General features: G+C 31.1%; 3 protein-coding genes across 5 annotated transcripts in view; 2 read left to right on the top strand and 1 right to left on the bottom strand.

Annotated features, from left to right (window-relative positions):
* LOC108739112 (carbonic anhydrase 3-like) overlaps nt 1–4,471 on the bottom strand; it is a 6,825-nt gene extending 2,354 nt beyond the window's left edge. The window contains exons 1-2 of the mRNA XM_025973249.1: nt 4,435–4,471; nt 2,186–2,254 (exon numbers count right to left, since the gene is read on the bottom strand). Of these exons, the coding sequence (XP_025829034.1) occupies nt 2,186–2,254; nt 4,435–4,456 (91 nt within the window). The 5' untranslated portion in view covers nt 4,457–4,471. The remainder of the gene's footprint in view (nt 1–2,185; nt 2,255–4,434) is intronic.
* Nucleotides 2,292–8,781, top strand: LOC108739110. Of its 3 annotated transcripts, none has more exons than XM_025973209.1 (3): nt 2,292–2,731; nt 5,380–6,207; nt 7,729–8,781. In XM_025973209.1, the coding sequence occupies exons 2-3, from the start codon at nt 5,851–5,853 to the stop codon at nt 8,215–8,217; spliced, it is 846 nt and encodes a 281-aa protein (XP_025828994.1). In that variant the 5' UTR covers nt 2,292–2,731; nt 5,380–5,850; the 3' UTR covers nt 8,218–8,781. The 3 variants fall into 3 exon arrangements, with proteins under 3 accessions (XP_025828994.1, XP_025828995.1, XP_018328340.1); XM_025973210.1 differs by having other exon boundaries at nt 2,292–2,742; XM_018472838.1 differs by lacking the exon at nt 2,292–2,731 and having other exon boundaries at nt 5,159–6,207.
* A 1,866-nt stretch (nt 8,782–10,647) lies between these two features.
* On the top strand, nt 10,648–16,008 carry LOC108739106 (carbonic anhydrase 1-like). The gene is made up of 7 exons (XM_018472833.2): nt 10,648–11,031; nt 11,102–11,278; nt 12,809–13,062; nt 13,436–13,660; nt 14,821–14,923; nt 15,501–15,604; nt 15,967–16,008. Exons 1-7 carry the CDS (start codon nt 10,887–10,889, stop codon nt 16,006–16,008), a joined length of 1,050 nt encoding a protein of 349 aa, XP_018328335.1. The 5' UTR covers nt 10,648–10,886.
* Nucleotides 16,009–16,011: the final 3 nt, after the last annotated feature.

Genomic DNA, 16,011 nt, shown 5'->3' with positions numbered 1-16,011 from the left:
ATTTATTATAATATATTAAATTTTTAGAAAAAATTACGTTTTAAACACTGAAAGATACTGTATCTTCACGCTAATTAATTGCTATTTATTGATTAATCAATCGTTATATGGACGAGTTTGTAACGTATATGAAATTTACAATATTTAATTTAAAATTTTGTTATTGTTTTCTCAAATGTAAAAATATTTCAATTTTGTCTGATGTATATCACAAAAATTATACTGTCTATGCATAGACATACATATAAATTCTGTAACTCTAATAGGTACTGTATTTAAATGCCTTACGTGATAACGCGTGCTGAGTTTTCATAAAACATGTGAATAATTTTGTATGCATGTGTGTCAAGGTTAATGCAACTTTAAAACACGGAATATGCGTTCAAAAAAGAGATTAGATATCTATTTGAATTAGGATTATGTTGAGGATAGGAAATAGAAATAAGGTTATTATGTGCGGTTTTGATTCATTAAGGTTAACAACAATTTTTTGTACCTGGACTTTTTATTTGTTCAATAAACTCTGAAACCTAAAACTCAAAACAAAAAAAGTCATTTAGGTAATAACTAAAATGTATCTTGTTTTGTTTACCTCGTCATGCTTAAGCGAGCAACAGTAGATAAAGTTGCAGTTCAAGTTGATCTCTAGATTCGAATTAATTACGAAAAGTACATACTTTTATTGAGTTCAGTCATGTGACGACTCACGAGGCAAATATATGTATAATAAAGAACAATAAAATTGCACCGATTCTGTTTTAATACAGTCACATGACGGATAAGTCTTTATGATGTACAATAGTCGTTAAATTATTATCTTATCAATCAAATGCCACGATTCATGTAATGTAAAACTGCGAATTATAACACGAGTTATAAACCTTATGGGAGTACATTTTTTTTTGTGAGGTGTTAAAATTTATACGACTATAATTTTTTTACTACCTTTTTTTTTGATATCGATAAAGTTTACAAATAACTAATTATCTTTCACAACCGTCTAGAGATAAGAATTTTGAACAAACAAGAAATTAAATTTCTTCGACAAGTCCTTGGGTCGATCTAACTGAAATTTTGATTTGTGCTTCTTTGGTCTTAATTTGCATTTTTAAATCGTTAAANAGGTAATCTTAATTGTAAATTATCACAGATCCATTCGATGTTCTCAATGTTCAGACATCTAATAGTTTATTTATTATGTAGGTAACAATTTATTTTTTAATTAATCCATTTTTGAAAAGAAAATATTGCACTTACTATGAATGTAACTGAATAGGGTAGGTTAGTTAAAAGTTATAATTATACGCTCTTATTGTAGTAGTAAATAAATAAAAATACAACTGCACATTGAAAGATAAATAAAATCAACAATTTGTGGTTATTTAGGAAATAATTTAGATATCAGTGTAAATGTTTATTATCAAGTTTAATCACTTGCGGCGAAAATAAGGTCGAAATTTCAACCTTCAGGGAATCATTTTGACCGCCGGCTGCCACATTTTTACATAAAAATTATGATGATAGCGCTAGATAATTTATATTATAATAAGTTAATAAGTTCGCTGCAATATTTCGCTATTAAGTAGGTATTTTTGTGGCAAAATCCTTGTTTATCAAGGACTAAATTGCCTGACAATAACATAATATTTACTGGAGATACAAATTAAAAATCCTGCAAGGACGTAAAAGAGTGTAGAATGTTTATATATCCAAGAAAATTTTCCATATTAAACAGATAACAGAAAAGTGTGCGATTAGCCTTTTATGAATGTGCTTGGCATTTGATAAGGTACGAGTTATAGTATTTTTTTGATAAGACAGCGTAATAAATGTATGTATGTGTCTACGTAGGTTGAATTATTACAGGAAACGTAAACCTTGAATGGAAGGGATTTTATTTATTTTCAAAAAAAGCTAAAATTTCTATAAAAAAATTATGGGCATCACATTAGATATTGGGTAAAATTGGTTTATTAGACATTAATAAAATTGGTTTACTACTAATAATGGTAAATTTACTTCTAAAATAATTATAAATTAATTTTACCCTTATATACGTATACAGATAACTTTGCGAAAAGCTTTTGGTTAAACATCACCATAAATGAATAATTTCTGGCATACATTTTTTTTATAATCGTTTTCCTTTTAATATCAAAAAGTAAATAGTTAAATTGAAACTCACCCTTTTGATCTTCCTGGGCAAAACGCACATCGACGTCTTCGGCGCAAAGGCAAGAATTTCTGGTGAGTCCTGTAACACAAGCCGCTGTTGGTTGGTCCATTTTGTTCGTAAATATATATAAAATGTCAACTCAGTTTATAAATAATAAAAAGTACAATGTAGCAAAACCGCAGCGATAAAACGGAAAGGTACGAAGTAACGATTTGAATTGAATGGAGAGAAACTCTGGTGCGCTTCTTGCAATTTTTATAAGTCGAGTTGTCTTACTTAGCACATGCGTACTTTGAGCTTGTCGTCCAATACAACAGTAATGTATTGTACGTATGTACATGTATGTGTTAGTATATAATTTTAATGAACTTCATGACCTCATCACAGTCAGTCACGGGCAGGTTTCAGAATAGATGGGAAATACAGCAGAGAATGTCGATTCAAATAGAAAATTATTGTTTAGTTGTGTAAACACAAGCACATGTGCTCTACGTAGTTGTCGATTATAATGAAGAGACTTGGGCACCCTACTTTCTGGTCTAACAACAAAACGAGGTGTGGACTCAGTTGAGTACAGTACTGCGCAAAAGTTTGTACTATTTTCAAATTTTGCTGTGCATTAGTTTATCTAATTCACTAAATGTAACTATAATAATGTTCTAGCGTAAGGTTGCTTGTCTATTTGCGCCCCACTCGATTGACTATGACCAAAACATCATTTTTTGGTCAATAATTGTCAATAACAATGCCGTAAACACAATTTAACGCTTTAAAGACTAAAGATTTGTAAAATTTAATCTGACCCTATTAAGCGGTTTAAAAGATATCTATATGCGAATTAAAACGTAAAAAAAAAACAGTTTTTACCTTACAACCATAATCTATTGAAACAGGAAGCCGATAGTAAAAACGTTCTGAAGCTAATTGACGATTAAATAAATAATGAAAGGGTTGTTTAGGCCTACTGTCGATACCTCCAGGATGTTATCCTTTAATCAAAATCTTTAATTAAAAGTCAGCAATTTTGTCACAAGCTTACAAAGTAAAAATAAACATTTGGAGAAAAGTGTACGGGTCTACATTCGGGTGTATAATTGGTTGCGTTTACCTGCAAAACGTTTCATCGTCATCGTCCAAATTTAGACGAGATCAGTTGGTACTTAATAATAATAATATTCATAGGGATTAATAGGTGCATTAATAAATTATTAAAACTGTACAAAAAAAATATAGTGAATATAAAATTTTGTTTATTATAAACACATTAATGACAAAAAACCTATTCGAAGAGAATAGATTTACATTAATTTATAAACGTGATGCTTTATTTATAATAAATAACTGATCAGTTTGTCAAAACAACAAGTTAATTTACATTTTAGATTTGATATTGCTAGGCATTTTGTACAATACCGAAAGAAAAACAGGGAAGAAGCGAGTATGAATGGTACAAAAAATATTTTTTTTACGTACTTTCGCTTTGTGATTCATTTTGTTTGATTTATTTAAATATTACACGTAATGTGCATATACGTGACAAAGTTAATAAATAATTAGCGTATCTGTAATTGTTGAGGTAGTAAAATGGATTATGTTGACGTACAGTGAACCTTATATTTTATGATGTGTATTATTTTGAAGTTTACCTCAAGTTTTTACTTTCCACTAAAATTCTACACCATTATTATTATTAAAAAATTTGATCAAAGTAAAACAAAACAGTTTTATACATGTTTGTTTAGTATGTACTTATTTAAATTATTAAGCTCTAATTAGTCAATGTTATTAATGACCAAATCAAATTAAAATTTACTTTAAATTCGATTAGGGTAATTAGAGTGTAAATATTAACCAAGATAAACAATTAAAGCTTCTAACTTGTTAATAGTTTATATTGGGATTAATAAGAATTAAAATCTTGATGTAAATGCAGAAATACGTATATACGTGACTGTTGAGAGACGAGACGTTTTATCTAAAATTGTGGAATGTAGGTTTATCGAGGCATTGTAATATTGTAAATATTTACTTTACGTATTACACATAAAATATTTTATCTAGGTTTTTAATAATCGTCTTCAAATACAAATAGGGCCCGCGATTAAGTAATTAATTAACATTTTCACGAACGCAATTTTCTAGATAAAATTTTTGAGATTAATTTAATTTGTTATCATGATGTATAAATTACTTCCTAAGTAACGAATTAATTACACTTCTTAAATTATTTCTACGTAATACTTCAACTACTTTCCTACCTTTTTTTATTATATTACGCATATCAACGATGAGAAACAAACATGTAGTCTAATTAATTATCCCGTGTTAAAAACTAAAACTGAACTAACGTTAAACAATTTTTGCAATGATTGATTTTGCATGATAGTTTTTGAATTGCGTGTGTGCTGCAGTTATTGTTTCTAAAAATAATAGTAAACAGCAATAAATGCACATTCTTTTGTCGATAAACAATTTAAAAACGTCAACAATAAATTAAAACTGCATTTTGACACACAAAAGATCATCTTCAGTCCGTTTCTGAATGAATGTTTCGTTTAATTTAACTATCTGCTAAAAAGTAACTTTTTGAATGTAATCATGTTTGATATTTGGATTTTAAATCGACGTTTTCTACGAGCAATTGAAATTAACCGTTATTCTATTGTTTTCTGAATTTCTAATTTCGATTGTTCTTTTTGCTATCGCTCAAACAGTTCAGGAATCACTTCAAACGATAACTTAATTTTATTGTACACGTATTGCTAATATTTTAAACGGTACACAAAATAACAATGGAAAAATCCAGTCATTAAAAAAATTTTGATTTATGACACAACGTAATTTTACAAGTACATATAATAATCTAAGCGTTCGAGTATGTGCCGAAAAATATAATAACTTGTCTGCTTTTATCAATTAATTAATAGATCGAGACTATTTTAATTAAAAAAATCAACACAAGTGTAGAATATTTATCATCATTATAAGGTCGTCAGTCCTAAGACTGGTTGGACACGCACTTTCACTCATTTCTATCCTGAGCTATTAGAATATATGAGTAGAATATTTAATGAAAGTATAATATATGTCAGCGTTATCAATTTTAGGAACCTTTTGCTACTTAACTTCTTCATCTTGATGCGTTTTTCATAAAGGAATATCGAGAATGCTTGATAAAAATGAACTTATCTTTCCTTTTTCAGATTGTCTAAAAAAGCGTTGAAATTTAAAGGCGAGATATCAAAGTTTAGCCGTTGTTTTGAGTCATTTCTATTATTTTTTTTATTTCAAATTATGCACCTATTAATTCATGCCAGCAAGCAAGTAGAAAATGCTTCTAAAATTTATATGGAAAAATAAAATGATAATTATTTAATAACTGCTAAGTAAACATAAATTGGTATATCGAATAAAAGTTGGATTTATCCGATTGTTATTATGCATTCCCTAATTAAGCTTGCGCGTGTTACGCCTTTGTTCTTGGCCTATCGTCTGGCCGAACGAACATTGACGAACGTTCACGAACACGTAGCAATGAGCATCAATTCCGCTCCCTCGCGCTCTAGTCGTTCGTCATTGTTCTCGAAAGTGCCAACGCATTGCTTTATCGTCAACGTCCACAATTGTGAAGTGTGTGCCTTTAAAAAAACAACAGAATACCAATTAAAAACGGAATGATGTTCACGATGGAATGGACGAACGATATGTGTTTAGAACTGATTGCGGCGTATCGCGAACGCCCAATGCTGTGGAATTCGGATCATCCATGTTTCAAGATATCGAGTAGAAAGATCGCGGAGTGGGATGAGATCGCCGAGCAGCTCAAAACCGACGTGGAGTCGATAAAACGGAAAATATCGTCGTTGCTGGCGTCGTACAGGAGAGAGCGCCGCATGCAATATGAAAAAAGGGGCTACCGGTCGTCATGGTTCGCATACGAAAGCCTGGACGCTTTTCTACACGATCGATACAAGCGGAAATTCATGCTAACGCCAGAGAACCGCTCGAACTCTTCACAACCACCTTCAGAGGTAACTTGAACGGCGATTTTCTTGCTTTTTTTTAATGGAAATCTATTGACAGACAGACGAAAAGGGCGCCGGGGTGAACTAGCCCCAGCTGTTAAGGGCGCCCATATTATCCCACAATTCGTTAATTCATGTCTTTCAACGTATAATTATATCAACATTAGGTACACAAATTAAATTAAAAATTTAAAAGGCGTTTTGGCAACCAAGGTCCTGGCCTCGGTGGACGATAACTAACATTAGAAACGCGTTCTAAGTTTTTAATTTTGAAATCAGTCGGCGTTTTCGTTTAGACAATGCGTGAATAATTGATACAAATATATTCACAAACAGTAATTTGATAGTTTACATGTTTACATGTACTATAGTAAAATAGAAAATGTGTTTAATGTTCTCATATTATAAAAATGTAAATTACGACATACTCGATGATTTTCTACTAAAATTGCAGTTATTTTCTAAAACAGTTTCTTCAACTGTTAAACAAAACGTACCTGTGCAACATTATATTATAAATATCAACAAACAGAATAGCTCAAAAAAGTTTACTTCAGTCCCTGAAGAAGGTAACTTTGTTACCGAAAAGTGCTTCGAACAACTACAGTGTCTTGTTTTGGCGTTGGGGTTTTGAGCTATTCTGTTTGTTCTACAACAACCGCCAAAGTTTTTCCAATCTTCATATTTATAAATATCAAGTTCGATTTTTTAAAATAATTGTCTATGAAAAGTGTAGCGGTTGCCACCCGTACTTTATTATAAAGTATTGTACTCTATTTCGACTGTGCGTACGTTATATTTTACAAGTCACATAAAGTACGCAAAAATACTTTATTTAAGGCCTTGAGTAAACATCGTAATGTTGTAAGCGATTATTCGAAATTCAGAGTATTTTTACATCAATAATATTGCACAATACAATATTTTTGAGAATGTTGCTATGTTTCTGAACGCTAGTTTCATTGACAAAGCCATATTTACGGAACAACCTGATTTCTCAAATCTGTTCAAAGTAGTGTCACTTTTGCTGTCCGTTCCGGCCACTTTAGCATTTACAGAAAGAGTATTCTCTGTTATGAACGCAAAGTGGTGGGACGACAGGAATAAAGCTTCATTAAAACTATTTGAAAATGAACTTTTAGTTTACTTAAATCTTTGTTTTAAATGTTTATAGGCTATTAATGTATTTAAGAGCGGCAGCAATTTGTTACTGGCTGCTAGGTTTAACAAAAAATTTGTTTTTAAAAACAAAAGATAAAATACTTTATTTTTATGCAGAGTACTTTTTTTTGAACCTTTTAGTCGAGAAATACTTAATGTAAAGCCTGAAAAGGTGGCAACCCTACCTGTATCCCTCAATTGTCTATCGATAACTAATAATCAAAGTTCAAACTTCATTTTATTACTATTGTTTGAGCTTTATTTCATTTAGAAAAAGCTCAAGAAAACCGCCAGTGTGTTTCGTATTCAAAACGGTACCTACAATACGTAATCTACAAATACAAATGGCGAATATTTTTCACACAGATAGAAACTAGAGCCGAACCCCTGCTTGAGGCGGATTATGAAGACGATGCAGATTTAACAGGAGACTACCAAAACATAAAAACAGAGGGGTTGGATTTGGACTTAGAAGTCGCGCATACCGTAGACGACCCTAGACCTCTAGATGACACCCTGTACGACCCTTTAAGAAGGAACCCGAAGCGTCTCTTAGCGTCCACATCTAGTAATAAATCGTTGCTAAAACGAAGACGACCTTTAGTCAATGACGATTTATTATTAGACGTTCCACTGCGATATAGCGGGGATGAATGCACAGCTTTTGGCCATTATTTAGCTTGTAAATTAAGGGAGTACGACCCGTACACCAGAGCTTTGGTGCAGCATCGTATTAATAATATTTTGTTTGATACTGATGTCGGAAAGTTAAACTTAGATGAAAATAATTCGGTGCAATTTGACGACGAAGCCAGTGTTTCGGCTGCCACGTCACCTCAGACTTCAAAAATTTAATCGTTTTTTTATATTTTTCAATCAAACAAGAAAAATCAATCTAATTCAAATTTGTTTGTTGTTTGTTGCATGGTTAAAAAGACAATAACGGACTAATTAGTTTACTGTCTTGTACAGTAAGAAATTAGCCATTACTTATTAATTACTTTCTGTGGATTTTTTTATGTTTGAATATTTGACATTAAGTTACGAAAACCAAAGTAATGTTTAATACTAATTGTAGTACCTAATCGAAATGTAAATTCTTGTGTACTAAATACAGAATCTATTTTGAAATATTTCTTGATTTAATGTTACAACATTTTTTACAGTTTTCAGCAAAAGTATTGGTACCTAGTGAAATAGAACAAAAGACTTGTGAATTTCAAAATCACATTAATTATATATACCTAATTATTGTTTCATCGCACTTTGTTCATGAAATTCACAAGTCAATACTTCTTATGTTACTTCATTGAAATGGATTTTCATCGGGTAAAAATAGATAGATAACATGGATACTTTAATAATGAATTCATTCGTAGAAGTCTTATAATATTTTATTTTTCTTAGGTAGAAAAAAATTACTTACTTTCGATATTCGGTCGGGACTGTGTTAGCTTTAGTTTCTTTGCTGATGGCTCTTTATCAACGCTTTCTTCCTTAGTTTTTGTTTCACTTCCCAATTTTCTCTTATTTTTCGAAGAACTTCCCTTATGTGATACTTTGGCCGTTAATTCCTTACTGCTACAATTATTCTGATAACCGTTCTTTCTATTTATTTCTTCATTTGTGGTCGATTGATTTTGTTCATTGTCTTGGCTGTCATATTTTTTCATTCGTTTTGCTACGTTATCGTCGGAAACACAGGGCTTTGGTTCGGCCATGATCATAACAATGTTAAAACTGTTAACTGTTCTACATGTACGAACGGTCAAGAAAGTATTGTTTCTAATAATGATATCTGGGAAACGTAATTCATATAGTTTTTTTTAAATCTTATCGGGGCTTTTAGTGGATATCGTTTATCAATCGTAAATTCTGGAGCTTTTATGCAGTTGCTAAAACTATAATAAGAAACGCTTTGATTTAAGATTACAGAATCCATAAAATTTGTTAGTATGTATGTATTTACAATAAGTATAGGCCGATAAACAGAGGCGTATTAAAAAGTTATTACAATTGGAAAACAGTATTACAAATTGCAATATAAAGGTTTGACTATGGAATATTTTATAAATCAGACAGTACGGGATTTGTTACTATCAGGTGCAGTTTGTTGATTTTATGAAACATTTTATCACTGTTTTTAAGCTGTGGGATTCAAAAATATAAGATGCAACTTTATTACTGGTTGCCACATGACTTGAAGTCACATGCTTATTATCAAGAAGGATTTACGTTCTAGGTTTTTTTTGTAGCTGAAGCACAGCATAGGATAACATTAAGATAGTGTGCATAATAAATTTAAAAAAAAATCTTATAAGAAATTAAAGCTTTTTTTGAGGATAACATTATTATTGTTAAAAACGTTTGGGGTTTATATACCTATCGTCAGCTTTGAAAATTTATGATATTTTTTAAGAAATATTAATACTTTGTGTATATTTGACGATCAAATAATTAATTTTTCGAGAAATATAAAGATCGAGTATTCTTTATTTCAATCAAGACTCAAAAATTGTTTTCATCATAAGATTTCGTCTACATTTTCATGCGTTTTTCATCTTCTGTAGTTTCCTAAATGCTAAATCATACAATACTAGCAATTTACTTGATGCCTATTTTTAATTCTTGTATTAAGGGTGTTTGGGAGGTACAATCGGAGACAAGAGTACATAAAATTAGAAATTCGTGATTAATTAGGTTTTGCAGCATATCATGAGGTAAATAAATACTATCTATACTAAAAAAAAGTATACGGTTTGAGAGAAAATTTGGAATTTGACCAAAAACTTTGAATAAAATAAGAAATAACGAATAATATGGAAAATTTTTAACTGACTTTTGGCAGTGAATATGCCTTGATTTCAACTTCGAAACAAAAAAATATTTAGTTTCAATCTCTATTAATAATGAGCGTAAAACTTTTTAATATGTTTAAATAATAATTAAAACTTTAAAATTGCATTTATTTCAGACAATTATAAATATTATCATTATATTATCAAGTAAAAACGAGATTTTCAGCTAATTTTTCATTTTTTCCTCGATAACCATTTAGTGAATTTGAATAACCTTACGCTAAAGTGATTCTCCAGAGTTCAAGTTACTTATTATAAAAGTTTGAAATTTCTGGTAGCTTTTTTTCTGTTAATAAAAATAAATTTAATCTGTTCGGTTAACGAATCTCCATAAAATGACGTGTAAAATTACAATTTTTTAAAATTTCAATAACTTTTTAACGGTTTAGTGAATCGATTTGTAATTTTTACAGGAGTTTTAGAATTGAATGAGGAACGTTCTTCCAAATTTTTATTTGTCTCGTAGCATTTTGACATACCTCCCAAACATCCTTAAAGATAAACAGGGCAGTTTCTTGAGAGAACTTATTTGTTAGTATTCATATTCAAGGTAATAATAATATTTGGTTGCTATTCCACAATAATATTTATATGTAAATAGTATTTAACGTCTCCTGTGAATGTCAAAATTTGAAGTTTGCATTTCCGAGTAAAATTAATAGGAAAATGTTTGCTAGTTGTAATCCCACTAACGAATTTTTGGTTTTTATAGGCGTGATATTTGTGGGTTTACTTGGTTTGTGTGAATACTTAGGTATCACGAATTTTTTAAGCAGAGCCGAACCCCTTTACGGCTATGACGAATTGACCGGTGCAGTCAGCCGATTTTGGATTAAATTTTCAATGTCAACGTTTCGTTTTTTTCTTTTTTTTATTTTCAGGACCTTATGTATGGAAAAATAAGTTTCCTCGGGCGACCGGGAAGGCGCAATCTCCCATTAACATCGAAATCAATAGAACTATTGTGGTACCATCGGAAACTATGCCGAAAATAAAATTTTCCACAGAATATTACGTCCAACCTCAGGATATGGCAATTTATAATGATGGTCATACAGGTAAGATCAAAATTCACGTTTGAAGAAGGAAATTTTGCCTTATTACCACTATTATTTTTGGTAATGTCATTTAGTAGTACAAAAAAACTTTTAACCGTTTGTACCCGCAATAAAAGGTATTGTGCTGCTATTAAAATTGCATTATTTATTATAAGGTTAATTAATTTTTTATTGCTTTATAATTTTTGTACTAATCACCTATAAGTAAAGGATTTAAGTACTTTTTTATTATTTTTGACCCAAACAAACTTTTTTTCTTCAATTCGCGAAGGTTACGAAATTACAGTAACTTTATTAAATGTTACTAATTATGTTACCATTATTATTGTTGCGTTTTCAACTGCAACCTTTAAAGAAAAGTGCAACAAGTTTGCGAAGAAGAACTGACCGTTAGACAAGTTAAAATGTCTCAGGTGTTATTTGCATACCCTTGAAACAGGAACTTTCACCATATTAACTAATATAAAAACATTCAATTAACAAGTAACAAGATTCGAGAAGCGTGTTGATCATCGTGATTGTTGATGCTAACGTACGTGCTCAATAAAATTGAATTAAAATCACATGCTTCTAAAATAGTACACAATATCAAATATATTTTTGTTTACCAGAATACAAAAAGAGATGTAAACAATTTTTTGTTGATAATCAATTTACTGAATAACATTATTTGTTTTCGTTTACTTTTGTAAAGTACTGTATGTTGCCTAATTTGTACATATTTTAATTCAAAAGCTAAAAAACTGCTTGGTTCAGATTAAATGGTGCTAATATTCTTGCATAGAGACATATTCACTCTTACCAAAGCGTTTCTTCCATCTCGCACATTAATTTAAACAATCCATTTTAGTTGTCTGAATGTGTACAGTGTTGGGCGTTTTTTTGTGAGCTTTCGCGTTACATAACGGATAAAATTTGAACAGTAAAATTTATTATTTTCAAAGTCACACGTCGTAATCGTAACAACGATAGTATTCATAGCTTTTGCAATGGACTATTTATCGAGTGAAAAGGGTTGTATATTATGCAGTTGACGATTCAGTAATAATAAATAAAGGAACAGGATCAATAAATGGGGAAGCAAAACTAGAACTGCAGTTTGTCGTTAAGGTGTTAACGTGATACTGACGAGCAACTGCAAATGGGTTGCGAAACGAGACGGCTTACTGGGGAGCAATTTGGCCCCAATCCAGACAAGTGCAGCCTCAAGTTCGATTAAAATTCTGCGTTGTCTCTGCCCTGCCTCGGAAACTGCATTTTTCCAACTGAATTTCCTGTTTTTAATTGCTTCGTCAACATAATTCAGCTTTAATGCTGGTTAGTGATAATTACAATCGTTGTTTTATTAAAACGGAAACGGCAGTAAAAATTAAATTCAAATGCAAGCGAAAATTATCCTGTTCTGGTTTAGAATAAGTTGTAAAAATAGGTGGTTAAAAATAATTCCTTTATTATCGCAGTTTAAGTTTTTTTAATTTAAATAGCGAATAAAAAAGAAAATAATAATTCGGGAACTTATTTGTGTTGTAGTAATTTTGTGTGCGATGTGGGAGAATAATTGCCGGCCTACAGTGTCTGGCGGTCCCTTGTGCCAAACGTTTCAGTTTTTGAATGCGTGCTTCCGGTGGGGTGCTTGTGATGGGGAGGGATCCGAGCACACCCTCAATTCTAGGCGATACGTCATGGAACTGCAGGCAGCACACATCAAAGAAGGCTACGTTTATAAGAATATCGAAACTGCAGCCAGCGACAATGCCCTTTTGATGATCTCCTACTTTTTCGAAGTATGTCCACCCGTCTACCTAAATATTATTCTGAAAATTTATTTCTGAATTTTTACCCATTACAAAGTACCTCAAATTAATGAGGGAAAAATTGTTGTTGTCGTCACACCCCCGCCGGGAATCGAACCCGGAACGTTTGGCTTTACGCACCAATGCTCTGGATCCCGGGTTCGATTCCCGGCGGGGGTGTGACGACAGCAACAATTTTTCCCTCATTACTCTCAGGTAGTTTGTAATGGGTAAAAATTCAGAAATGAATTTTTAGAATAATATTTCATATTAAACGCACTCACTTCTAAAAGATGTCTAAATTGTATGTATGTATCTAAATGTTATCGACGAAAAATCGATTACGCGTTTTATTTAATTTCAGCTATCACCTGTTGACAACATATACATGGACCCGTTGGTGAATTCGTTGAAAAGTATTAAATTTCCGTTCTCTAGGGTGTGCATGGAGCCGACACCCCTGTCGTGGCTTATTCCGCCTTTTACTTGTCAGTACTTCGCCTATTGCGGTTCCCTTACTTATCCTCCATGTACTGAAGGAGTTCAATGGATAATCCAACCGGAACCCCTGTCAATTTCTTCCAGACAAGTAAGTACAGAATTACAAATTAAAATAATTAATATTTGCGTACCTCATTATATTGGTTTTTGAGCTTTTTGTCAAAAAATTTTTCTTTTCCACTTGTATTCCCTAAAAATTTAACGCCAGAGAACCGCTCGAACTCTTCACAACCACCTTCAGAGGTAACTTGAACGGCGATTTTCTTACTTTTTTTTAATGGAAATCTATTGACAGACAGACGAAAAGGGCGCCGGGAGAATAGATTTACATTAATTTATAAACGTGATGCTTTATTTATAATAAATAACTGATCAGTTTGTCAAAACAACAAGTTAATTTACATTTTAGATTTGATATTGCTAGGCATTTTGTACAATACCGAAAGAAAAACNTATATCAAAAGAATAATATTTTTTTATTAATTTGTGTAAAGATAATAATGTAATTATTCATATGAGATAAGGAATGATGAAATATGTTTTTTTATCGGAGCAGTGGAATTTTACTTGTAATGTGTTTAGCTGGGGTAAAGGTTCTATAAACAATGAATTAGAAAAAATGATACATGATGCAATATATCTTTACAGGTGAGAAAATTTCGAAAACTTTTGGGTGGAAATGATTGCATTATGGAATGTAATTCACGTCCGGTTCAAAGGTTAAACCACAGAGACGTATTCTTTTACGATTAAATGAGAGGGGCGGCTACCCTGCTAATTAAATTACTTTTTTGTATTGTTGTTCATTGTGTACATAAACGAAAATTATCGTAATTAATATAATAATGAGTTCTTATCATTTAAACTATACGTACTTTTTTACATAATCATCACTTTTAAAAGCTTAGTTAAGATCTTCCATCTGTTAGTAATTTCGCGAGCGCTTTTTTATGTTTAAATTATTTTACATATTTCAGCTAAAATAATACTGTAAGGTACCTATTTGACATTGCAAAAAGATTATGTGTAACTTTTACACAGCTTGGTTTTTAAAAAATTGGATAGCAGCTCCAAAAATGAAAACCGATATGCAAGTACGATGTCTGTAAGAAACAAAACTTTATAATTGATGCCATCAAAAATAAATTGCAGTTAGGACTTAAAAAGTCAATAAGACATAATTGTAGTAAAAGATATTTTTTTTATTTCAATTGTTATTAATACAGAGGAAATAATTTTAATTTGAAGTTACAGTTACCTTTGGTAACTCTTTCCATCGTTTTACATCTTGGTGGAGGCTGGAACCTTCTTGAGAGAGAATGGACACTATCATTTCACATCTGCATTCATGGTGAGTTCCATCTCTAACACACTATATTGTTAATCATTACTCTAATATTTTACTCCTATTCACCTTCTAACCATTTTACCCTTGTTCTCCGTTAGTGATCTGTGTTCTACCTTTGCATTTTTAAATTAAATAAGGTTTCAAGGGGCCATTACCTAAATATTTCATTACCACTTACCTTCCAATCGTTTTACCCTTGTTCCCTGTTAGTAGCCTATGTTATATATTTACATTTTTAAAATAAATAAGACTTTAAGGAGTCGGCAATTAGACAGATATAAAAAAGTCAATAAGATATTATTGTAGTAAAATATAACTTAAATTTTAANTCTACCTTTGCATTTTTAAATTAAATAAGGTTTCAAGGGGCCATTACCTAAATATTTCATTACCACTTACCTTCCAATCGTTTTACCCTTGTTCCCTGTTAGTAGCCTATGTTATATATTTACATTTTTAAAATAAATAAGACTTTAAGGAGTCGGCAATCAAACAGATATAAAAAAGTCAATAAGATATTATTGTAGTAAAATATAACTTAAATTTTAATACATACAGGTACAATAATTTTAATTTGAAGTTGCAGTTTCCTTTGGTAACCCTTTCCATTATCTTACTATTCTGGTAGAGACTGGATCTATTTTGGAAGAAAAAGGATGCTCTAATTCCACATCTGCCTGCATGGTGAGTTCCTTTGCTAACACACTGCATTGTTAATCGTTACGTAAATATTACGTTCCTATTTACTTACCTATCCTTTCAAACTTGTCCCCTGTTAGTTTCCTGTCTTGTATCTTTGCATTTTTAAGTAAAATAGGGGTTTTAGGGAGAATTACTTAAATATTTAATTTCTACTTCCCTTCCAACCGTTTTGACCTTGTTCCCTGTTGGTTACCTTTGTTGTATATTTGCATTTTTAAATTAAATCAGGTTTTAAGGGATCGGCAGTTAGACAGGTATAAAAAAGTAATTAAGACATTATTGTAGTAAAATATCATTTAAATTGTCATACATACAGGGATAATGATTTTAATTTGAAGTTACAGGTACCTTTGGTAACCCTTTCCATCGTCTTAATATCCTGGTAGAGA

This window comes from Agrilus planipennis, unplaced genomic scaffold (assembly GCF_000699045.2).
Source record: "Agrilus planipennis isolate EAB-ADULT unplaced genomic scaffold, Apla_2.0 scaffold163, whole genome shotgun sequence".
In the NCBI taxonomy this organism is placed as follows: domain Eukaryota; kingdom Metazoa; phylum Arthropoda; class Insecta; order Coleoptera; family Buprestidae; genus Agrilus; species Agrilus planipennis.
Note: the sequence above shows the minus strand (reverse complement) of the source record. Positions and strands in the feature narration are given on the sequence as shown.